The 25,974-nt window shown below is 42.4% G+C and overlaps 1 protein-coding gene across 11 annotated transcripts in view; it reads left to right on the top strand.

Moving 5' to 3' along the window:
* The window catches only part of LOC139751551 (mechanosensory protein 2-like), a 1,369,287-nt gene that overhangs the window by 1,067,170 nt on the left and 276,143 nt on the right, over positions 1-25,974 (top strand). The window contains exons 1-2 of one of the 11 annotated variants that reach the window (XM_071667095.1): positions 7,847-7,932; positions 8,441-8,832. The exons of 7 other annotated variants lie outside the window; for them this stretch is intronic. In XM_071667095.1, coding sequence (XP_071523196.1) covers positions 8,793-8,832 — 40 coding nt within the window. In that variant the 5' untranslated portion in view covers positions 7,847-7,932; positions 8,441-8,792. Of the gene's footprint in view, positions 1-7,846; positions 7,933-8,440; positions 8,833-20,301; positions 20,990-25,974 lie in introns of those variants that run through there. 3 more of the 11 variants (XM_071667094.1, XM_071667092.1, XM_071667091.1) reach the window with 3 other exon arrangements.

Below are 25,974 nucleotides of genomic sequence, written 5' to 3'. Positions count from 1 at the left end.
CTTCATCTGGGGGGGGGGGGCGGGCTGTCCTCCGCTTCATCCGGGGGCCGTGGTTATGGCAGTGAATAATGGAGGCTTTGAAGCTAACTGCTGGTCGTAACACTGACGAATGATCCGCAGGTAACTCTCCCACTCTCACTCCCACTCTCACTCTCCACTCCCACTCTCCCACTCTCACTCTCACTCTCACTCTCCCCCGTCTCCCTCTCTCCCACTCGTTCTTCACCACTCTTTTCTTCTTTCAGTCTTCCTCCCACTGTCCCTTTTCCCCACACTCTCCCTTACCACTTTTACTCTCTCTCTCTCTCTCTCTCTCTCTCTCTCTCTCTCTCTCTCTCTCTCTCTCTCTCTCTCTCCAACCACTCTGCCCATCATGGCACAACATGAAGATATCCATATATATTTCTCATAAGAATATATATATATATATATATATATATATATATATATATATATATATATATATATATATATATATATATATATCCCCTTCCCGGTACTCTTGTGACCCACAAAAGTTACATCGAGCGAAATAACCAATTTCCCAACGAGATATAAATCTTTTGTTCGACGAGTCTTTTCGTCCAAAAAAAAAAAGTATATACATTTTTTTTCTTGTAAAAAAAAAAACACAACGTCAACGATGGGATATATATGCGGTACGATATTCTAGAAAGTAAAAGAAAAAAAAAGCATTTTTTTTTTTTTTGACTTCTTAATGATATTCCTGAAAAAGCTGTATGGCCGACTTCTCCAGGAAATAGGAATGCAAATTGGCAAAGCAACCAATTACGCAGACGGCGGCGGGGGGGGGGGGGGGGGGGGGGGGGCGAAGGAAACATGCGAAGGCAAAATTGCATGATAACATCCATGCACCAGACGCCACACGGGTCTGTGGCAGGAATTGATTCTCCTGAGAAAAGTGAGGGTGGCCATGCATAAGTCAGCAGGGGGGAGGGCGAGCGCCTGGCTTTGGGAGCGGGAGGAGAGGAGGATCCCTTCCTCCCTTCCTTCCTTCCTTGTGACATGAGATTCGTCAGAATATATGTGGGTATTTGTGTTAACCTCAGAGGCTTTTGGGTGTAATGATATATTTGGGACGTTCTACACACACACACACACACACACGCACACACACACTTGTATACGTAAAAATTCCTAGGCGAAATCTGCCTCACCGAATGAACTCTCAGTTTCGAATCAGCGGTTCGACACCCGGCCAGGCGTCTGTGCATCATACAGGAGTCGAGATGGTTTATATATACCGTGGTTCCGTGCCACGGTTTATATATATATATATATATATATATATATATATATATATATATATATATATATGTTTCCTTGCGCTACCTCGCAAACGCGGGAGACAGCGACAAAGCAAAATAAAAGTAAATAAATAAAAAATATATATATGTAATAGAGAGAGAGAGAGAGAGACTGAAGCCACTCGGAGGGAATGTCACCGGGATCGAACCCTGACCCCGGGTTATAAACTTCAGGCTCCGCTGCCCTTTGACCATCTCACCACGGCGGCCTCTGTCATGGCCATGTTCTCCACGTCAAAATAAAAGGCGGAGGCGAGAAAGATCAATGTATGTGTCTTCAAATATTATGGAAATTTTAGACAGACAGTGATTGTCATGGGTGTTTTCCTCTCTAAAATGTAGCTGTTCACACACACACACACACACACACACACACACACACACACACAGATTTTGAGCGATCGGGGTCTGAACGTGCAGGAGGTTGAAAGGCGAGCACGGTATAGAGTGAATGGAAACGATGTGATATACAGGGGTCGACGTGCTGTCATTGGAATGAACCGTGTGAAGCGTCCGGGGGAAGCCATGGAAAGGTCTGTGGGGCCTGGATGTGGACAGGGGGCTGTGGTTTCGGTGCATTGCACATGACAGCTAGAGAATGGATGTAAGCAGATGCGGCCTTTCTTCGTCTGTCTCCTTGCACTACCTCGCTAAAGCGAGAAACGATGATCAAGTGTGTGTGTGTGTGTGTGTGTGTGTGTGTCTGTATCTGTATCTGTGTGTGATATTAATCATGCATAATGCTAGATGTGACTCGAATGTCCATTTTACTGAAAATAAAACTTGTTTTCATTGTACCCACCGATTGTTCCCACTGTTCGTGGTTGCCTTCTGTATGACTGTTTCTACAGTCCTGTACCTGCTGACCATCTGCCGGACAGAACATTCACTGTATTCTATACCTACCCACTTTACAATTTCTTTAAACCATTACAAGCCACCTTACATTTTCTTTTTTTAAGTCCGCCTCTATATGATACTCCATCTCTTCACCATATTCTCCCGTCTCCACCATCTCCCCCATCACCATCTCCTCATATTTACCATCTGTCTCTTATACACACACCATCTGTGCCGCGGACCCTCTTACTCCCCCCCCCCCTCCCCCTCCCCCCGCACCATACGCGGATGTGCCCTGTGCCAAGCATGTATCTCCACCATCTGTGTCGGGTGTCATCCATCTCCGTGGGTGTGGGGAGGAGGGAGTCGTGGATGGGTCCCGGGTTCCCACATCCCACCAGTAAATGTGTGCCAAGTGTTTGTGTCTGTCCTCCGCCCACACACACACCTCCTCCTCTCCTCCACACCTCCTCCTCTCCTCTCTTGCTGCTTACTCCTCCTGTCTCTTCCACCACCAACACCACCACTCCCTCCTCCTTCTCCTCCTCTTACCCTCCCCTACACTGTGATCTGGGCTCCCACTACCAGATTATATTTTTAACCTGCGCTCGACAGGTGGTTATCTCAGCCCCTCTACCCCCCCTACACACACACACACACACACACACACACACACACACACACACACACTAGCAGTTGCCTTGCTAGGGGTTTTATTCACGAATTATGTTATTCATGGATGGATTTCATGTATTCGTCATTCATTCGTTTGTATGATGACGGTACTGTGGTGTCTACGTGCGATGGGTGGGCGAGGGAGGAGTGGGGTAATGTGGCGGTGTCGTAAATATGTGGTTGTGTGTGTATTACGGTTATAGGAAACAGATCCAGTGGACGTAACTTTTGTTTTTCAACACGACGGTACGGCTGAGTGAGTACGATGGGTACGACCATTGAGCACGACGGTACGACCCTTGTGCACGAAGGTAGTACATCCCTTGGGCTGTCGGATCGAAGTTGAAACTATATTATGCCTAAGTGTCGTATTGACGTGCTTTGGGGTCGGACCGACGTGCTCACGGGTCGTGCTCAACGGGCGAACCGTTCTGTGCTCAAGAGTCGTACCATCGTGTTCCAGTGTCGGACAATCGTGTTCCAGGGTCGTACCGTCGTGTTCCAGGGTTGTACAATCGTATTCCAGGGTCGTACCATCGTGTTCCAGGGTCGTACCGTCGTGCTCGTGGGTCGTACCATCGTGCTCGTGGGTCGTACCGTCGTGCTCGTGGGTCGTACCATCGTGCTCGTAGGGTCGTACCGTGGCCCTGAGTGAGGTTAATACAAACTAGTTCATATATCCTTTGGTAATGACGTGAATCAGAAGTGTTCCGCCAAACATCTAAGATGATCTAATTTTTTGTTTATATTATGCTGACATGTTCTTAATAGTTTATATATAATCATCATTATCAAAGTTTTTAAAGCTCGGTTCTTCCCATGTTATCCCCAGTATTTATTTCACTTTTCTGGAGAAACTGGTGATATATTTTCCCTGATGTTGTTTGAAGATTCTTGACTTGTTCTCTTAGTTCTTCCAAGAATAGTATGTGAAGCGCAGAAGCAGATTTTAAATCATCGTAAGGGGAATGAAAGGGAAATTTTGTGCAAGTCTAAGGTCTGGGGTCTTAGATGTGTGCTTAGTTCCCCATGGAACCCACATTTTCCAAGAGGACCTGGACTTTTTCTTGAGAGCACATATTTCCCAAAACTCGTTCGACCGTCTCTTTCTCAACCGTAAAAGATATAGAAAAAATATATAGTAACTGTGCTCGTGTTGGCCAACGTTCGGTTTGCGAACGCGCAAGCACGGAGGCGAAAACCACAAGTGTATCTCGTTTGCCCTCCCGTTCTGTCACAGTTGTAGACATGCAGGTGAAATTTGGTGTATAGAGAGATTGCTTCACACACTTCTATGTGGTGCAGGCGAAGTTGAGCTGCGCCAACGCACGTTCTCGCGCCAGCGCACAAAAACTTGAGAGCCCCGAGTGAACATTGTGGCCACCATTCTAGACAGCGGAGACCTAAGACTTGAACCCCCTTGTATAGGAAGGGAGTTTGACGCTGTTACAGCCCTCGCCAGAACCGAACTGGGGTATGCATGGACACTCGCAAGAACACTTTAGATGTTTTTTTTTGTTTGTTTCATTGTTTCTTCGCGATCGTTCCGGATATCCGAACGGACTCGGTGGCGGTAAACAGATGCGTTTTTTAAAGTTACGTTTCCTTACGTCAGACACTGAACGTGAAAGGAAAAATATATAGAAATGGAAGTAAACATGGAATATGTGTGTGGTGTACTTCACCTGTGAAGGGGAAAGGGACGAGAAGGGGGCATTATAAGCCATATACATATATGATATATACATATATGTAGCAAGACGAAAAGGGAGATTTTGAAGGTTATACGTGTACACAGTCAAAATCCGACCTTTGAACTTGTAAGGACTGCTAAGTGTGTGTGTGTGTGTGTGTGTGTGTGTGTGTGTGTGTGTGTGTGTGTGTGTTTTTCTCAGAAACCATTGAAGGTATCTCAGCCAAACTTAGCAAGTTGATGGATGGTAATTGCCGAGTTCAGCTCGACGGGTACAGAAGCCAGCTGGAGCAGACTGGTTGGTAGATAGGTTGCCACAGGAAAATGATGGTGCAATTTAGCAGACAACAGACTCCAGACAGACGCACAACTCCGCGTCATTATTATTATTATTATTATTATTATTATTTATGATTAAACATCATTCATTAGCATATTTTCATGTGCGTCCTGTGCGTATGAAAATTCAATTATTATTATTATTATCATCATTATTATTATTATTATCATTATTATTATTATTATTATGGTTTTATTGTTGTTGTTGTCCAGTGATTTTAATCAGCGAAATTCCAGGGATCACTCCTTAAGTCCGCTTTTTGTTGATCATAAAACAAATTTATTGTTGTTGATGTCGAAGACGAAACGAAAGAGAAAGAAAGACAGATTAAGGTCCTCCATCTGGAAATATATCGATAAGATATCTTTCTTCTGAACACACACACACACACACACACACACACACACACACACACACACACACACACACTCAGATACACTCAGACACACACACACACACACACACACACACACACACACACACGGACCTTCGTGGTGTAGCGGTTAGCGTCGCGCATGCGCGGGCCGCCCAGGATCAATCCCGCATACACTGAAATCCCGGGCTCAAAAGTCAGCCCACAACCAACCCAGGTGTTTATCCTTTACATTGGGGCTGGTTGACAAATAGGTAATCATGATCAAGAAACAAAAAATATATATTTCGGGATGGGTTCGATGAATTTCGAAATGATCAATACGACTCTTGTTGTCTCGGTGGTGTTGGTAGGCGTGGTTGTGAGACAACGTTCCTAATAATCATGGTAGCCCCAACTTGTCGTTATTTCCATCGAAATATTAAATTAATATAACATGAATTATGACAAATGACAGGGAAAGTCGTTCGCAATCGATAGATTACACTGTTATGAAAGCAGGGCTACCAATATGAGGCCAGGTCAATGGGCATTTCCGTAAATCCTTCGTCTGTCATGTCATATTGTTTCACACAAAAAGTGATATTATATTTTTTTTTACCATGTGTACGTGTTTCAGGCTTATTTGTGTGTGTGTGTCTGTGTGTGTGTGTGTGTGTGTGTGTGTGTGTGTGTGTGTGTGTCTGTGTGTGCGCTCATAAGAATAAAGACATATTACACAGAACAAGGTTAAGAACCTGGGGTACCATGAGTGTAAAACTCCTTTTTCCATAAGAACTACGTAGTGATATATATATATATATATATATATATATATATATATATATATATATATATATATATATATATAATGTAGAGATATATGAATTGTTTACAAGGATGGGTAAATAGATATATTGATCAGAAAGTAATTGGTTAGATAGATTAATAGATATATATATTTTTAGATGAATAAGGATAGATAGAAAAACAGGTAGATAAATAGGTAGAGATAGTTCATATTGTTTTCCATGGTTCCATTCTGATTTATTTTCCTTCGTTTAATGTTTTTCAGTTTATTTTTTTTGTTCAGTTTGTACTTCAACTCAGAACAATTGTACCATGAACGGAGAGGTTGAGCGCGTGTGTGCGCGAGCACGCCTCGAGTGTTGGGTGAACACCTCGCCTCTCCCACGCCCTTTCCCCGCGCCCTCCTCCCCCCACTCCCCATTCCCCCACCCATCACTCACAGAGGCTGTGGTGGGTTTAACCCCCCCCATGTCCCCTCACTACATCCCCTCCAGTAGCCCTAATCCCCCTCCCCCTCCCCCTCTCGCCATATGCTCCCAAAGGGGAATAGTGTTCAGTGTTCATTTGCTGTTCATTGTTATGCCTTACTGTTCATTGTTATGCCAGTTTGTGGCTTTACTGATTAAATGTATCTGTCATAAACTTCGTATGTTGCTAAGGTCAGCTGAAGCATAGGATTGGATCCTTCAGAATGTGCTGAACCATAAAAGCATCGAGATCTCGTTAATGCTTCAATAGTGAATTGAAAGACGATCGGAATCTTTAAGTCTTTTCATTGATAAGATGATTTATATTTCCATCTCGTTGGCTTTGTTCATAAAGGAGTAACGTCTGCTCATTTGCATAATTATATTCAGGATAAACGTAATTCGTGAAGCTAAAGAATTACAACAGAAATTTTTCTTTTAATATTAATTGGTCGTAGAGTAATTCGTGTGTTGTGTGCTCTTAATTAGCCATTGGTGGATCTTGAATAATGGTATATGGATGTCAATCGAGTGCTCTCAGATATTAAGCCGGCACAATTACTCACGATTTAATGATCTGTTTCCAAGTTAATCTCTGTGTGTGTGTATTCGGTCATTATCTTGCCCCACGTAATTACCGCTGAAGCCCTTAATTGTCGTTCCGTAAACCTGGTTGAACCTCGGAGCACGGCGGTACGACCTTAGAGTACGACGGTACGACCCTCGAGCGCGACGGTACGAGTCTTGAGCACCGACGACGGTACGACCCTTGAACACCGAGGGTACAACCTTTGAGCACGACGGTACGAACCTTGGGTGTAATGGCCTGGCCTCTGACATGACCCCCATCAGGGTCAGGTCAAAGGCCAGGCCGTCCTAGCCAAAGGTCGTACCACGGCGTTCAAGGGCAGTACCCTCGTGCTCAAGGGTCGTACGCTCGTGATCAAGGGCTGTACCCTCGCACTCAAGGGTCTTACCCTCGTGCTCAAGAGCCGTACCCTTGAGCTCAAGGGCCTTACCCTCGTGCTCAAGGGCCTTACCCTCGTGCTCAAGGGCCTTACCCTTGTGCTCAAGGGCCTTACCCTCGTGCTCAAGGGCCTTACCCTCGCACTCAAGGGTTGTACCCACGTACTCAAGAGCTTCAAACCTAAAGACTCTGAACCTATTACCTTGGGCCCATAATTGGCACCTGTTCGTGCCCCCGTGCCCCTTACACCGCCACGCCCTCCCTCATCTGTGTGTGTGTGTGTGTGTGTGTGTGTGTGTGTGTGTGTGTGTGTGTGTGTGTAGAAGCTTGGCACCACCCACCACCCATCCCTTCCATGCCATATGTGGCACCAGCTGGCACTGGCATGACACGGCCGGTGCCTCAGAGCCTCCGTAGTGCCAGCCCGACGCCTCACGGGGAACGGACGCAGACGCTTCTGGTAGTGTGTGTGTGTGTGTGTGTGTGTGTGTGTGTGTGTGTGTGTTGGTGCGGTTGGCAGAGACAAGACTTAAAAGTCCTCGCCTAAGGCAGGCCAACGGAGCCTTTCAAAAAGAAAACGGGAAGAGGTTTGAGATACGTTTTTTTTTTTTTCTTCCTGTGAGATCTCCAAAAATGTAATCGAGTCTGAAAATATTTGTGATGATTACCTTATCTCTGTTGAGGTGTGGCGGGTCAAGATTGTACCCTCAAGATAAGGTCAGTAAGTTGCGTTGTGGAAAATTGACGCAAGTGAACTCTCAGTGAACATGTGATAAGGCTTATCTGCTACTGATTGTGAATCTCGTATTGTATATATATATATATATATATATATATATATATATATATATATATATATATATATAATTGCTCTCTTAAGTGCGTGTAAGTCACTTAGACGAAGTATAAGTGATGAAAAAGTAGAAATGTAAGAGAAATTCAACCTGTTCTTTATTATCTCCAAGAAGGAAGGAGATATTATTATACAAGTAAACATGTGGCACTCTGAGCTGTGCTGGGAGTCTTGTGTGTGTCGTTACCAACTGTGTTGACGGAACTCTGAGGCGCGCCCTTGAGCACAGAGGCGCGGGTGCGCGCGCGCCCGGGGGTGCGTACGTACGTGCGTGCGTGCGTGCGTGCAAGCACTTCCAGCATCGCTGAGCAGCAGGAGAGAGGAAAAGGAGAAGGCTCGTTCGACTTCCTCCAGATCCTGAGGGCTGGTTGGTAAGAGAGAGAGAGACACACACACCCCTCCTCCTCCTCCCCCCCCCCCCACGCCCCCCCCCCCTGGGAGTGAGGGGGGCAACACCCTCGATCGCCATGACGCCTGGCATCGTTGCCACGACTTTCGGGAAAATAGGTATGGCAACTGTGGTGGCTGTGTCGTGTTGCATTCCAGTGTGGCCGCCCCTGCTGCACCACCGTCTTGTGTGTGTCTTCTTATATATTTATATTTTTTTTCTATTATCTAATGCTTTACTGCACTCCAGTTACATACCATCTTACAATTCACCTCAGATATGGGAGACGAAGGAAGGAAGAAAGGAAAGAAGGAAAGCTTATGTGTTTGGATCATGAAAACTTTGATTTCAAGTTCAATTTAAAAGTCTTTTTTTTCTGTGTGTGTCTTCCTCCCCCGCATTGATTCCGCCTCCAGTACGCGGGATATGTTATGTCTTGTTCACCGAGCACAAAAGCTTTTGAAAAAAAAAAAAAACTTTATTTTTAAATGTTATATTCACTTCAGACATGAAAGACTGCTTCATGCATCCCCCCTGAACGTTATGAACATTTCAAATGCTTTCAGGAAGTGGTCGGAAGAGAAAGCATGTTGCATGATTGGCTGGGATGAAAGTCTTTGGGAAATAGAAAAAAAAAAAAGAAAAATCTTGACCTAAAGACGGGTTTTGATTGGTCCACCCCACTGAGAATTGACCGTTGAGTCACAGCCAATCAAGAGCCGGCCTTCCTCTCTCGCCCCCCCCCCCCCCCCCCCTTAAGACACTACGCGCCCGTCGTAAAAAGAAAAAAAAAAAAACACTTTCCTGTATCTTCCATCGCCACTTTGTGAGAGCATCTCTTCCTTTAAAACCCCCTCAAGTAATTAACAGTCCAGTAATCATGTAACGTCAATTGAGTAACACTATTAATAAGAGGTTTTGTGCTTGGCTCTTTTCCGAAAGTTTTTTTTTTTTCTAAATTCCTGAAGCATGCTCGAGAAATTTGTTGTCCTATTTTTTTTATATTATATATTACCTGCAGCGTCCTCTGGCGCCAAGAGCTGTATGAGGCCAGGTGAGGAGCTGGGTGTTGTCGGGGGATGTAAGAACTTTCTTTTGTTTTTTTAACACTGCCCTGAAGGGTTGTTGCCTGCTGTCTTTATCTCTCTGCTTTGACCGTTATTACTGCTCGTTGTGTGGCGTTTGGTTGTGCTATGAGCCTTCTTCATCTGCCTCCTCCTCCTCTTCTTCCTCTTCTTCTTCTTTTTCTCCTTCTTCCTCTTTGTCTTTGGCACTCCGTTATATATAAGTGTGGTCCGTGGCGCTCTCCATGTGTTGACTGCTTCTTGTGTTTCATTCTTAAGCAAAACGTTTTTTGTTTTTTTTTACGTAGAGTTTTGTGAAGACAAGATACAGCTGTACCTATATATATATATATATATATATATATATATATATATATATATATATATATATATATGTATATATATATATATATGCGTGTATGTGTGAGAGTCTCTTCTTCGTCGACTCCGCCTGCATGAGGTCGCACTAAGGAGTGAGGGGTCGCCTTGGGAGAGGTTGTAACATCGTCAATGGACGTTGAGGAGGAATGCGGTCTCATCGAGGAACTTCTCACTCCGGAGGAGTCCATTGCTTCCCTGCTACTTACTGTAGCGCAGCCTTGAAGCTGCTGGAACCCATTTATGGGATCCTGGGGTTCTGTGATTGGAAAGTAGGGAATTGTAATGTGGTAAATAAATGGTCGTGTTATATATATATATATATATATATATATATATATATATATATATATATATATATATATATATATATATATATATATATATATATATAAACACGACGCTACGAAATATTAAAGTTATACATCCTCTTTTGATTAGTAAATACAGAGAAGTTTTCGAACGATAAACATACCAGATATCACCACGTATAATCGTTAACCATAAGGTCCACTACCACTGCTACAGCACCTGCATCCTCTGCCGTATGCATGACCTACACATAGGTCTCTCATAAGCGAATATAAATATTTGATTTGCGATATTGGAATACGATGATATCTGTGTCAATATTTTCAAAGCGAAGGGTAAATACAAAATCTGTTCCGGATGTGAACAAACTCTTTCAAGCGATTTGTTTTTTCATCAGGGAACTGTGCTGGATGATCGACGTTGCCAAGGCTGTTCACTAAGTTCGTACCGCTGATGGACTGGTCTGTGGAAATCGCACAAAAGATCGTATTTTAGATAATAAGGCATCATATATATATATATATATATATATATATATATATATATATATATATATATATATATATATGAACATTCAAACCTCTAGCAACCAGGATCGAACCCGTGACCCCTGTGCCACAGGCGGGAATGCTACCGCTAGGCTATCCTAGCGGTAGCATTCCCGCCTGCGGCACAGAGGTCCCGGGTTCGATCCTGCCTGTTGGAGGTTTGAACGTTCTATGAAGGTGCGCCTTCAATATATATATGCTTAAGGTGTGTGTGTGTGTATTTCGATGGGTATATGTATGTGTGTATCATGGCTCATGTTAAGTCTGGGAAAAGAGTATCAATGTCACATATTTCCAAGTAATAAACCGTATTTCAGAGGAAAAACATAGCTAAATTATAAAGGAATAATACTGAATAACTGCCGGTATGAAAATGATATTAGAACATAAATCATTTCAGCAGGAATGGCAACAGAAATTATACATCAGCGAACCACAGAAAATTTTGAAATAACACAAGACATCAAAGAAAACGTGATTTTAAAATGTGATTTTTCAAAATATTAGAGAAATAGTATTATATTATTCAGATGAAGGAAAATCGTAAAACAATTTTACTGTTCTCTCTCTGTGAGTTTACGACACAGTCAATAAAGTTTTAAATTTGATATTGGGGAAAGAAAAATCACCACACAGAATCGAAATGAGAACTTGACAGACATCGAATGCCAAAAAAAAAAAGTGCCATATGTCAACAGATTTTATAAAATTATTCTCTATTAAATATCCATTAGAAAAAAAATGTTAAGGTAACTCAGTACCTAAAATTGATATAAACGGCATCTGAACGGTATTAAGTAAAGTCAAATTTAGGATGACAGACGCTGATATGAATTTGAAATCGGATTTACCCAGTATGTGTTGTGCGCCTGGCAGCGCTGCTTCGAACACTTGCCAGTAGCGTTGTCTTCCGGTTCGGCCTGGAAGGGAGGTGGAGTGATGGTGTACTTTAAAGCGAGTGTTCGCGGATAACCCGTCGTTTGGGTGGCTTAGGGAAGAGGAAACGACCGTGGATTTACGTATTTTCATCGTGTGGTGAAGGCCCACCAGCCACAAGGGGAGGAGAGGCGTGTGATAACCCAAACACGGTGGACTTTAAACACATCTGCTCATAAACCAATGGTAAGGACTCACGAATATTATTTATAGGCCAGAAAAGGATGTATTTGTAACCTTTTTTATTGGCTTAGATGAATATGGGGGAATAAGGTAGCTCCGTCGTCGTGCATTATAGATGTCGTGTGGTAGTGACATTTTGAAGTGGTCGTCTTGACTGCCTCCTGTGAGAGTTGAATGTTTGTTTGTGTTGGTGTCTCGTGAGTGAGTTGTCCAGGTTCCGAGCCAAGGGTTTGTTTGGAGGGTTCGAAGCCTCGAAACAGCGAATCATTTCGGTCAAAGGCCGTAATTCGAACTGCCCACAGCACCATATATATATTGTGTCTTAGGTAGTAACAAGAGCAAGACATAGGGAATGGTCGTTTTTCAAGTCTGTCCTAATGATTTTAAACTTGATAGTGTTAAAGGATTAAGGAATGCCGTCCTGGAAACATGTTTGTGATGCTATTATTTGCCTTGGTGGATGTCGATATATGAAACACGCTTCAGTCGGTTCGAATGCAATAAACCATCCTCACTGGGACGCTTGAACTGCGTCTCCTGTTTATGACGTTAATTGAAAGGAAAATTAATCTCATTTTGGACACATTCACACAGACATTCCACATGCAAAATGTGTAGAGAAATACACATACATGAGTGACTAATTAGCTTCCGTTTCACAGCCAAATAATCTATTGCTGATTATTGCATTAAATGACGTTTTATGCAGTTCATCAGCCACTGTCGAGAGCATCAAATTTGATAACTTTTCCCTAATAACATGCAAATTTTTTTTTCATCCAGATGAATAGAGGGGAATATCATTTTATGAGATTTTGATTGGTAGGCATTATTAGTATTTGATTGTTCGTAGTAATCCACGTTCGACAAGACATAATTTGTATTTGATTAAATCAAATACAAGACATAATTTGTATTTGATTAAATCAAATACAAGACATAATTTGTATTTGATTACTTGTAGTAACCCACGTCTCTTTGAAATACTAGTGCGTAATGAAACGCTGCGTTATTAAAAAAGGTGCGTAAAACCATTGTATCGTTATAGTTGTCGCTTTTTTATAGAATTATTAATAAGTAGGACTCGTATGGATTCCTCATTAATATTCGTTCATTCTAACGGTCTAATTAATTGCATGTTTCTCACGGCAGATGTTATTATAACCTTACTTTATCATCACATTACATATGTGTATAGTGATTTTAATTCCTGTACCTGTTGTGCTGTGATTACGGATCACGACCAGATAATTGGGTAGTTACCTCGCTGAGCACGACGGTACGACCCTTGAGTTCGACGGTACGACCCCTGAGTTCGACGGTACAACCCTTGGGTTCGACGGTACGACCCTTGAGGACGACGGTACGACCCTTGAGGACGATGGACGACCCTTGAGTACGACGGTACGACCTTTAGGCCGTGTCGTCGGCCTGACCATCGTACTCAAGGGTAGTACCATTTTGCTAAAGGGTCGTACTTTTAGGGTAAACTTTGTTCTCATTGAAATCCAGAGGGTTTACGGGCGTATATTCATGGCCTTCTGATCTTCATTTGTGTCGCTCTTTGATTCAAGTTAACGCAGCAGTTGCGTATAATTCGCTCTGCTTCGCTGAGTAATATTCAACTCACGACTAAATTCGCGGATGTCGTGGGAAATTCGCCCGTCCTGGCATGGACTTGTGGAGATTGTTTTCACGTAGATTCCCGTCCTCATACAGGGAAAGGCATGACTTTATATGTCTTGCTCTTTCGTAATTGATAAAGAACTCAGAATATATATATATATATATATATATATATATATATATATATATATATATATATATATATATATATCACCTCACCTCACCTGAGGTGATATATATATATATATATATATATATATATATATATACATATATATATATATATATATATATATATATATATATATATATTCTGAGTGTGAATTGTGTGCATGTGTATATATGTATATGTCTGCGTGTGTATTTATATGTGTACATTGAGATGTATGGGTATGTATATTTGCGTGTGGGGACGTGTATGTATATACATGTATATGGGGGTGGGTTGGGTCATATATATATATATATATATATATATATATATATATATATATGTATGTGTGTATGTATATATATATATATATGTATATATATATATATATTATCCCTGGGGATAGGGGAGCAAGAATACTTCCCACGTATTCCCTGCGTGTCGTAGAAGGCGACTAAAAGGGGAGGGAGCGGGGGGCTGGAAATCCTCCCCTCTCGTTTTTTTTTTTTTTTTAATTTTCCAAAAGAAGGAACAGAGAATTGGGCCAGGTGAGGGTAGTCCCTCAAAGGCTCAGTCCTCTGTTCTTAACGCTACCTCGCTAATGCGGGAAATGGCGAATAGTTTGAAAGAAAAAAAAATATATATATATATATATGTGTGTGTGTGTGTGTGTGTGTGTGTGAAAGTCAGAAGAAAAGAGGGATGAACAATAGCATTGTCAAATCGTGACATGATTGTACGCCAGCTTTTCATACAGGCCAGCCCACCCGTGCTTTGTTTGGTGCTGGGCCACGCAAACGCTTGCCACTGCGAAAGGCAATTTCCATTACGTTCTGTAAATGCAGTTACCATTTGATGATGTCATTTACATTTCTGAAATTATTTGTTTTCTTTTAATTTTTGTATTGAAAGTCCTTCCAAAATTTCTTTGGATTTTTCTGTCTTTATGAATGATTTTTATTGTAACGTTTTAAATGGGTATATGTTTTGTTTGTTTTTTTCATTATTCTAGTTTTTTGTTTCACTGTCGTAGTTTGTAAGTTAGTTATCTGTTCAGAATATTAAGTCCTGTCAGTTTCCACTCACGTCGAATCGTCCCGTTTTTGGAAAATGTTAAAAATACCTTCGAAGGGAAAGAAATTCCAAGCTTTCATTATCCTCCATAATTTCCCTAAAACCTCCTCCATTTCCCCCCCACTCCCCCTCCACTGCCACAGAACCACATCGAGGTCAGCCAATACATCTTTCCCTCTTAGAATTATGTATCGCATCCTTTTTTTTGGGGGAAAAAAAAAGATGAAGATGATAGGGAACTAAATCTTGTACTGTCGTGTGGTTGTCCCTGACTGACTGACTGCATCCTTGACCAATCTGTCACTTAGCATCGGCCCCCGCCACCGCCTCCTCCTCCTCCTCCTCCCAGCGAACGGGAAAAGGCCGGTCCAGTAACTCGGCTCTTTCACGTTTTCCATTTTTTACGGTCGCCGCCGCCGGTTCGAATCCCGTTATTTGAACACCCCACCAACCCCCCTCACCCCCCACCCCCTTTCACCGACCCTATCTCCCCCCCCCTTTCCTTCGGGTGATTTAACCCCTTTTATTCAAATAGGGGTTTTGGGTGGGATATTTAGGGAGGGTGGTCGTCTTTACATTTGACTCTCAAAGGATCAGGATATAGATTGTAGAAGATCCAGGAAATAATTCTCGTCCGCCATATTAGGGGGGGGGGGGGGGGGAATTACGAGAATCGGACACCAGTCATGGCAACGAAGATTTTTCTTCGGAACGGTTCGAAGCCCAGTGCTTCATGCGCGTGTTTCGAATTCGTTCCGACTGCGGCGACTCACAATGCCCTGCTCTTGCCCGCGACCAGGGACCATGTCCAGTGCGAGTTGCACGTTGCTTACAAAGGATGTCAGGCATATATATATATATATATATATATATATATATATATATATATATATATATATATATATATATATGCGTGCGGTTTTCACCACTGGAACGCCTTTGGACGCGTTCGAAGCGGTGTCGGTTGATCTGTGGACGAGGCCATGGTGCGTCTGGGAGAAAATGGATAGTGTGGGTGTGTGTGTGTGAGTGTGGGGGGGGGGGGGGATGAACTTAGTCGTATGCTGCCATGTCACATGTTCTTTCTCTTATTTATTATTCAGTCTTTATCCTCCCGCTTTTTTATTTTTCGCTTCTTCAACTCCTTTCGACCCGGACAAGAGGTCGGAGTAGGTGATATGCAAAACTAGGTGATGGCAAGCAGTGATGGATGGGAAGATGACACAAAGAACAAAGAAAAAAAAACACGGAGGAAAGATTTTTGATTTTATGTCAGAACTTCCGAAAATCCCGAAGTTGCTACGTTTTCTGATCCCATAAAAAATCTTCCTTTTTTTTTTAAGGACTTTAGGACCTCCTCCTCCTCCTCCTCCTCTCACTCTTGCCTTTAACAACTTTCCTAAAACCTTATTTTCCAAGAGTCAACCACTTTAAATAATCATTTACCTAAGATTTACTGCCCCTTAACTTCCCAAGTCGTTTACCTTATCCTTTAAATCCCTTTACCGTCACCCTTAACTAAAAACGCCGATTTCCCATCACCCTTCCCTTAAATCCCCATTTCAACACCTTTGCCTAAAATCCCCTTTCCCTTCAATGTCAAGTTCCCCTTGCCCTTCACCTATACTTTAATAAGTGCTCCTTTCCCCTCAAACTTACCATAAATCACCCTTTCCCTTCACCCATACCTTAAATCCCACTGTCACTTCACCCTTACCATACATCCCCCAATCTTTTCGCCCTTACTTTAAATCCTCCTTTCCCTTCACCCTTACCTTAAATCCTCCTTTCCCTTCACCCTCACCCTTACCTTAAATCCCCCTTTCCCTTCACCTCCGCGTTTAAATCTTCCCATTCACCCTTACCTGTTCTTTTCTCCCTTTAGCTCGCTCCTCCCACTTTCCCTTCCTTCTCCTCTTCCTCCCCCCCTCCAAGCGTCCTTCGAGAGACCCCCTTTGTAAATCAGATAAAGCTGCTAAATTTCCCCCATCGTAAAGCAGTTAGTGTCTGTTCGAACCCTATATCATCCATCAGGAGCTTCGGGGGGCGAATAGTGTTATACCCGTTTCCTCTGACACCTGATTAGGGGAGGGGGTGGGGGTAGGGGGGGTTGAGCGCTGGTGATGGTAGAACTTGTCCTTTTGCGAACTTAACCGTTGGCTGGATGGGGTGAGGTAAGGTCAAACCCCCCGAGGATTAGGTAATCGAAGGGGTGGGGGGTGTATGATGAGGGATTAGGGACGGGAACTGACCTAGACTGGATTAGGTGAATCTTGTAACTCGAACTATAATGCAAGTGCTGGAAAAGGATTGGTATAATGTGAGAAAGATGTGAACCTATTCCTTTTTTTAATGAAAAAAAAATCATCGTATCTCTTCTTTCTCTCTTTTTTCCCCCTGCTCTCTCTCTCTCTCTCTCTCTCTCTCTCTCTCTCTCTCTCTCTCTCTCTATCTATCTATCTATCTATCTATCTATCTATCTACCTGATCTCTCGTGTACTGGGAAAGGTCACAGACACTTGTTATCATCATAACCGACGGGGGTGACAGGCGCTGTAGTGTGTGCTCTGAGGCACGCAGGTTCCCTTTTCCAACTGAAGTAACGCGAAAAAAAGAATATTTATATATATATATATATATATATATATATATATATATATATATATATATATATATGTGTGTGTGTGTGTGTGTAGGTATGTATATTTGCGTGTGTGGACGTATGTATATACATGTGTATGGGGGTGGGTTGGGCCATTTCTTTCGTCTGTTTCCTTGCGCTACCTCGCAAACGCGGGAGACATATATATACATGTATCCCGTCCTTGGGAACGCCCAGCCCGTAAGGGGGGGGGGGGAGGGAGGTTATCCCTGGGATGGAGAGGAAGGGGTTAATATCCCGTAAGTGGGATATTCTCCTTGCAGTGTTGTGTGTGTGCAAGATGAGAGAGAGGGTGTTCGTCACAAAACCTGCATTATTATCATCATTATCTCCTCAAATAAAAGTTTAGATACTTTTACGGTTTCAAATTGCCTTTTAAGTGAGTGTCGATATACTTTTCCGATACTTATACTTAAGATTCATCGGTTTTCAGTCTACGTTTAAGTAGACTCGGTTTTCCTCGTTTATGGTCTTGTATTTAAGTACCTTTTGCACGCTGTGTTACAAGACTAACTGGATTTCTTTCTTTTTATCTCATTACGACCTTGAATTTACAAGATAAATTATTTGCATTGTTGATGAAAAACGTAAAAAAAAAAAAAAAAACGGAAGATTTTCGTACGTAAGAAGAAAACGTGGCTTTATTTGCTCAAGATTCGCTCACTCGTGACACGGGCCTTTCGGAGGGCTTTTAGAGTGACATACGACAGGTTAACAACTCTGAACAGTTGTGAGAACCATGCATAGTTAAGTGGGTAGCCCGCATAACGACGATCGCTGAAGAAGGATAGAAAGATAATTCATAATCTTATAATAAAGAAATATGTAATTCCATTTTTGAGCTTAACCGTTTTCTACAAAGACCAGTGTAGTAATAAAAACCACAAAACACGGTAGATCTTCAGTTAAAATCAGTTTTAAAGAATAAAAGATCAAATATCACAAAAAGCAACAGTAGTTCGTTATGACAGTAGTTCCAATTTCTCATTTTCTCTCTTTTTCAGATAGAAGACGAAAACTGTAATGGCTTTGTTATGACAACGGGCCGTTTTTTTGTTCATTAACACTGAAAACGGAACAGAGGATTCTTGAACAGACGATGAATACAGGATTCCCGAGTGGAACCCTTGTGACAAGCACAACACACACAGAAAGATCAATATCATAACTCCACAACAACAACAACAACAACAAAACAACAACAACAACAACAGAAGCAGCAAATCTGTGAACTCAGAAACGAATATAAGATAATTAGGTTATTTTTTTTTTTTTTTTGAGTCGCTTTGCAACACAGAGGAGAGACTATGACAGTTTGAGAGTGAGTTAAGAAAGAGAAGAAAACAGGGAGAAAGGAAAGAGAGTAGTGGCCCATGAGGCAAAGGGCTAGTATAGAATATTTCTTTGAAAGGAAGTCTTCAAAAGTATAATAGCCTTTCAATTTATTTATATAAATATATATATATAAACTAGGTATCATGGAAAGACAACTAGGAATGAAGGAGTGGCAGTTAGAAAATGCCACTTTGCCACTAGCTCTCCGTTGCTAGTAGGAGCTGCTACTACCACCACTCCTACCCCACTGCTAGTGAAAGCATACCAGAGAGACATTATACGCGTAGCGTAGCAAGGAAAGACAGACAGACAGACAGAGAGAAATAATTATAAAAGGTAAAAAGAAAGACTAACCCTCAAAGTCAGAACACTTTCGACTTCATGTTTCAAAAGTAAAAGAACTTTGGAAAAATTTGTCCACACTAAGAAGCATCCAAAAATTTGGGTTGATAAAACACGCAGTCTTAAAACATACACCTTTACACACACACACACACACACACACACACACACACATTCACACTCGACGCTGCAAAGACTTGAATACATTGTATGGTACACTCAGGCCTTGCATATTGTATATAAATATTTGTATATATATATATATATAACATATATATGATAGTCACTTCTCATCTTCACCCTCCCATTTTGTAGTTGTAAATATGGCCATGTTGCAAGTGTGATAAATCATTTTCACATCTCTCATTAAAGGTGACTGGACATCTATACAATACACTTGGACTTCATCAATTCAAGGAGTAAATCACTTGTTCCCAGCAGTGTTGCCTGGTTCAGAGCTCTTGATCATTCGCACACTACATGCGAATATATCCTGAGTAACAGCGATCTAAATATATATATATATATATATCTATATATATATACACATACATATATATATATTTTTGTGGGGGGGAGTCAGTTTTCCTTACTAGTCTTTTTCGATCCTAGAGATATATAATTACCTTCCATTTTGGTATATGTATATATATATATATATATATATATATATACATATATTAAACTTAGACCTTGTTAAATTTCCTTCCTTTCCTGTGAATGACTTAAGCACATCAGTAAATAGAGATATTGCAACTTTGAGTTTCTTATTGGTGACTTTAGTTTGCCAACTTGAGAGATTCTTATTGGTCACTGAGTTTGCCAACTTGAGAGATTCTTATTGGTCACTTTAGTTTGCCAACTTGAGAGATTCTTATTGGTCACTGAGTTTGCCAACTTGAGAGATTCTTATTGGTCACTTTAGTTTGCCAACTTGAGAGATTCTTATTGGTCACTTTAGTTTGCCAACTTGAGAGATTCTTATTGGTCACTTCAGTTTGCCAACTTGAGAGATTCTTATTGGTCACTTCAGTTTCCCAACTTGAGAGATTCTTATTGGTCACTGAGTTTGCCAACGTCATCATACGTGTTAGAGTCATGGATCTCAAGGGATTAAGACGACACGCTTGCCTGCTCGCCCTTCCCACCACACAGGCAGTATGTTAGCCACGCAGCCACCAACACCGCCACCACACCAACACACACACCACCACCATCTCCACCACCAACACCAACAACAACAGCTCCTCAGAACACGACAGTCCTAACAAAGGCACCAACACCCACTCATCCACTCAGCTCATCCCACACCACATTCCCCTCTTTTAAAAAGGGACCCCTAAAACCACCACCCTCCCTTTAGCTACCACCACCACCACCCCTATCTCCTTATATATCAACCAGTCACTACTACCATCACCACCACTACCACCACACACCTTCCTGTTCATAAACCAGCCACCACTACCACCAGCCACCACCACACACCCTCCTGTTCATAACCCTCTCTCAGTAACCACCCTGAGTGTTTTTGTAGTGCAAGTGACAACACAAAATCAGCCTATATGAAAAAGGTATGCGTCGTCTTTCACCTTAGGGCCCCTTGCATGGAGTACCACACGACAAGAAAGTCCTCCTCCTGCTACGAACTTCACGTGATGTTTCGTAAGTACTCTACCCTCATCTTTCACCTCATGACTCCACCTGAAATTATGTATATATATATATATATATATATATATATATATATATATATATATATATATATATATATATATATTTATATATATATATATATATATATATATATATATATATATATATATATATATATATATATATATATATTTATTTTTTTTAATGAGTATATCCTTCCTTGCGTTCTGCGTGTGTGAGTAGGATGCAGATCCTGTTATTTCATAAATTTTTTTTCCTAGTGAGACTTTGTTTGCAAGATGATGTGGGGAGTGTTTTTGGCCATCCTCCTCCCCCCCCCCCTTTTTTTTTTAACCCCCCCTATCTGCCGCGGCGGGTTTCTTTTGTTTGTTTGTTTGTTTTATTTTGTTTCGCTGGAGAAAAAGAAACATTTTTGGGTATAGAGTTCTGTTATTCATTCGTTTATTTTCTTTTGTCGTAAGTCCATTTGGCTGTTATTATTTTGTGTATGACTGTATGTATATGTGTATGTGTTTGTGTCTCAATGTACATAGCAGTTTACGGCACGTGAGCTATTATATTCCCCCCAAGACTCAGTTGCACGTAGGATATGAAAAAAAGACATTATATTTCGTATATTCCTCAGGCGACGCAGGTATATATATATATATATATATATATATATATATATATATATATATATATATATATATGAGGAACTATTTTCCCCAGGCATCAATATTTGGCCAGTAAGTCCACATCTTTAATATTTACCGTGGCACCTGCGGATATCTGGCCTCAACATGTGTAAGATCCTTTCACTGGGTCAAGGGAGACCTTTGATCTCTCGGTGGTTGATCCTGGGGGAAGCTGGCGAACCGGCAGGATTTCGTGGACATGTTATGTGAACTCTTTCCTTCCCTGACCCTTCCCCCCCCCCCATCTCTCTCTCTCTCTCTCTCTCTCTCTCTCTCTCTCTCTCTCTCTCTCTCTCTCTCTCTCTCTCTCCTTACCTGTATATGTCCGATGAGGATTTCCCGCGATGCCTCTCTGTTCCAAGGAGTCATTCGCTTCGAAACAGCAGAACAAGTTCGGTCTGTAGATTCGAACCACCTCCTCCTCCTCCTCCTTCTCCTCCTCCTCCTCCCTCACCATCCTTCCCTGGGGCTCCCTCGGAGGTAATCTGTCGTCTGAGAAATCTGGGTGCAGGCCTTTGAGGAAATGTTCTCCATCCTGGGAACATTATACTGCTGTTTATACAACATCTTTTCGAAAGAAACGTATCTCGAACACCCTCCCTCCCTCACTCCCTCACTCAAGCGACCTCATATCACTTACGTTCATCCAAATTGAGAAAGGGTGAAGAGAATATACCTCCCTGTTACCAGACACATACCTCTTTTGTACATCATAGTTTTTCTCCATTTAAATCTTGTTATAATTGGGAGATTAACAGTATAATTGATGAGGTCTAATGTATATCACTGGGGGAGCCTGTGGGGAGATCCATTCTACAGACGTATGATCCGTTCGGTAACAAAATATATATAAAAAAAAAAGAAAGAAAGAAAAAGCTTCCCCGGTCAAATGTTTACAACCAATCCATATCATTAAAACGAATGGCTTATCCCTAATTCAATTTGCATTTGCTGACTCATCAAAATGGCGCATTCGAGTCAGCAGAGAGAGAGAGAGAGAGAGAGAGAGAGAGAGAGAGAGAGAGAGAGAGAGAGAGAGAATGGTTTCGGAAGTTCTATTGTACTTTTTTATTTTTTTTTTCTAAACCAGTTGGAAAAAAGTCTGCTAATGGGAATTTCTCACAGTATTCAAAAGCCTTTGTACCTGATGAATTTTTGTTGTGTGTGTGTGTGTGTGTGTGTGTGTGTGTGTGTGTGTGTGTGTGTGTGTGTGTGTTTTAAACACATCTGGCTTTTGTTGGAAGGGTTTATTAATTTTACCCGTGTGTTCTGGGGAAATGTTTTGACGTAGTGTGTTAGAAATGGGTTGGTTGAATTGCTGCATCTTCAGTTGTTTGGGAGAGGCTGGCTAACGCTTAGGGGGGAGAGGGGAGGGGACAGCTGTTTTGATGAGGGGAAGGGAGGGGAAAATATGTTATTGATGTAGGGGGGGCAATGATTGAAGGCGTGAAAATGGAAAGGGACCAAAGTGTAAGTAGTTTGATGATTTGATGGACGTGGTTCTGGAAGCAGCTAGGGCAAATAAAAGAAACTCTGTAGTTGTTTGCAGCAGTAAGGGCAAACAAGATACTCTGTAGGTGTTGTTTGCAACAGTAAGGGCAAACAAGAGACTCCGTAGGTGTTGTTTGCGGCAGTTATAGTTTGGTGGGATGGTTGTTTGCGAGAATGGTTATTTGGTGTGAAGGAGTGGTTGTTTTGTTGGAGTTTAGTGGGATTTATATTTCCTTCAAACAACAGGTTTTAGAGAGAGAGAGAGAGAGAGAGAGAGAGAGAGAGAGAGAGAGAGAGAGAGAGAGAGATAATAGCGCTTGATATGGCTGAAAAAAAAGAATATGATTGAGATTTTTTTATTTATGAGCAAAAAATCGACCTATTTGATGAAAAAGATTGAAAGAAAATAGTCATTGCTAAAGATGAAGAAGAAGAAGGTTTTTAAGATGAATTAGGCAGAAAAATTGGCGTTACATTGATACAAGGAACCAAAACAGAAGAAAACACCGTGAGCTATATTATGATTTGATCTGTGCGGAGGAAACCCTCTTGAGGTAAAGTGCACGTATGTCTACCTTCCGAAATGCTAAAGGATGCGCGAACCAAATATCTCCATCATAAAAAAGGTATTGCAAAATCATATGATAAAAGTTTCCTCGCCGAAAAAGCCTCGGGAAATGTGCACGACGTCGCAGGAACCTTACCATCACAAGTGGAATTGAAAACCCCGCAGAATGCAAAAGTCTGCCATTATTAAAAGAAATGAAAGAAATTGGGAACAGAAAACGAACACGAGACGTCGGGGAAGGTAAGGAAAAATGGCTTGGCGGTTTCCCCCCCTCCCTCCCTCCCGCTCCACTGCGAATCACCTCTTGACTCGATGATGGAATTGCTAATTAACCACATGTGGTCGGCTCATTAACGCATTCTTGATAATACCTACCAGCATCACTGTGGTAAGTGGGCGGGGGGTGGTTGGTGAGGTTAAACTAGGGAGGTGGGGGAGTTAAACAGTAGGGAGGTGGGTGGGGGGTGGAGCGGTTATTGGTGGTGGAGAGAGAGAGAGAGAGGAGAAGGAGGCTTGTGTGGTCGAAGTTATTTAAGAGACTTTAAAGGAAGAGCTTCTAGGAGAATATGGTTGAACGTGTGTGTGAGAGAGAGAGAGAGAGAGAGAGAGAGAGAGAGAGAGAGAGAGAGAGAGAGAGAGAGGGCTGTTGTTCGAGCGAGTGTCAGGGGGTGTTTGAAGTGGTACCCCTTCCTTAGACAAACCATCTGGTGTAGGTCCTGGTGTATCAGCTGTGGTGTAGGTACGTACGTGCTGTGGTGTAGGGATATGACACACGGAGGTCCGTGGTGGACATTGGGCAAGTGATGTTGGGTTGTTGTTGATAACGGGCGATCATGGAGAGAGAGAGAGAGAGAGAGAGAGAGAGAGAGAGAGAGAGAGAGAGAGAGAGTTAACGAAGTTCTGCATTTAAGTAGATACTTTAATCGAGTCTCCTAATTTCTTTTTTTTGGGGGGGTTGTGGGAAGATGAAAATTGAAGGGTCTTGGCCGACGTGAAGATTTTTATATGTATTCCACAGTGGTGGGAATGTGTCTTTTTTTAGGGCATGTTCGCGCCAGTTCATTCCGGGGGACAAAAGAAGGCGCTTCTCTCTCTCTCTCTCTCTCTCTCTCTCTCTCTCTCTCTCTCTCTCTCTCTCTCTCTCTCCGTGACGCCGTCGCAGCTCAGGTCATAAGCCACCTTGGCCGCGTTTCTTCAGCCCAAGAAGAAGACGACGACGACCCCACCTGACAACGATATGGGGGGGGGGGGGAACGCCCCCCTCCCCCCCCCTCCTCCTCCCCGGGGGTGCCGCGGATGAAAGAGCAAAGCAAATGTAATCAACGTAATGGAGTCTTTACCTCACGCCCCGCAGACACTCGATTCTTCCCTCGTTTGACCTCCTGTTCACGTGAAGGATTTCGCGGTTACGCTCCCGAAGGACAAAAAGGGAAAAAAAAAATCTTTTAATTACGGTTTTATGTCCCCCCCGGAGATCACTTGTCATAAGAGGGTGGAGAATAAGGAAGTGGTTCAGCGCCCCAGTCAAAAGCGGGCGAAGAAAAGAGCATCGGCCCGAGTGGGATCCAGACGCTTCTCTCTCTCACACTCTCTCGTATCTTAAACAGGATGGGAATGTCTCCCTCGGGGTTTTGCGGGTCGTCTCGAGGAGGATCACCCGCTCCGCCTCGCTCGCTTATGAGTGTTGTTATGGCGGGAAGTCCTCAGGTGGGGAAGAAGAGGAGAAGAAACTTTAATTTGCGGTGTATAGTCGCTTGCTTCCCAGCGTGCATGAGGCTGCCAGTTCTAGAATGATCCGTTTGTCTCATCGTCTTGTTTCTACCAGGAAGCAACTCGGGAGAAATGTATATATATATGACACCACTAAACCCGGTCAGTCGTATGCACACACACACACACACACTCACGTACTGCCTCTCTGACAAGAGATATCCTTGGGCATTTTATAAGATACAATGATTAATGTAGAATATGTTTGAGTTCTCTGTTTGAAACAACCGCGGAATGTGACTAGAGAAGAACGGCCATGTGATGGGAGGAAATCCGGCAAATGAGAGAAGTGAGAGAAGAAGAAGAAGAACAAGATAAGATAAGATAAGAGGGAGGATATTTGTGTATCGCGGGGTCTGAACGGTGTTTTGACGATGAAGTACCGAGTTTGGGAAGGGGTGGTGAGTCCGCATTCAGACGCGAGAGCTGTTAAAGGGCTGAACTTCGTCAGAGATCCGACTGTAAAG

Source organism: Panulirus ornatus, chromosome 11 (assembly GCF_036320965.1).
Source record: "Panulirus ornatus isolate Po-2019 chromosome 11, ASM3632096v1, whole genome shotgun sequence".
Lineage (NCBI taxonomy): Eukaryota > Metazoa > Arthropoda > Malacostraca > Decapoda > Palinuridae > Panulirus > Panulirus ornatus.
The sequence above is the reverse complement of the archived record's forward strand: the minus strand, read 5'-3'. Positions and strand labels throughout refer to the sequence as shown.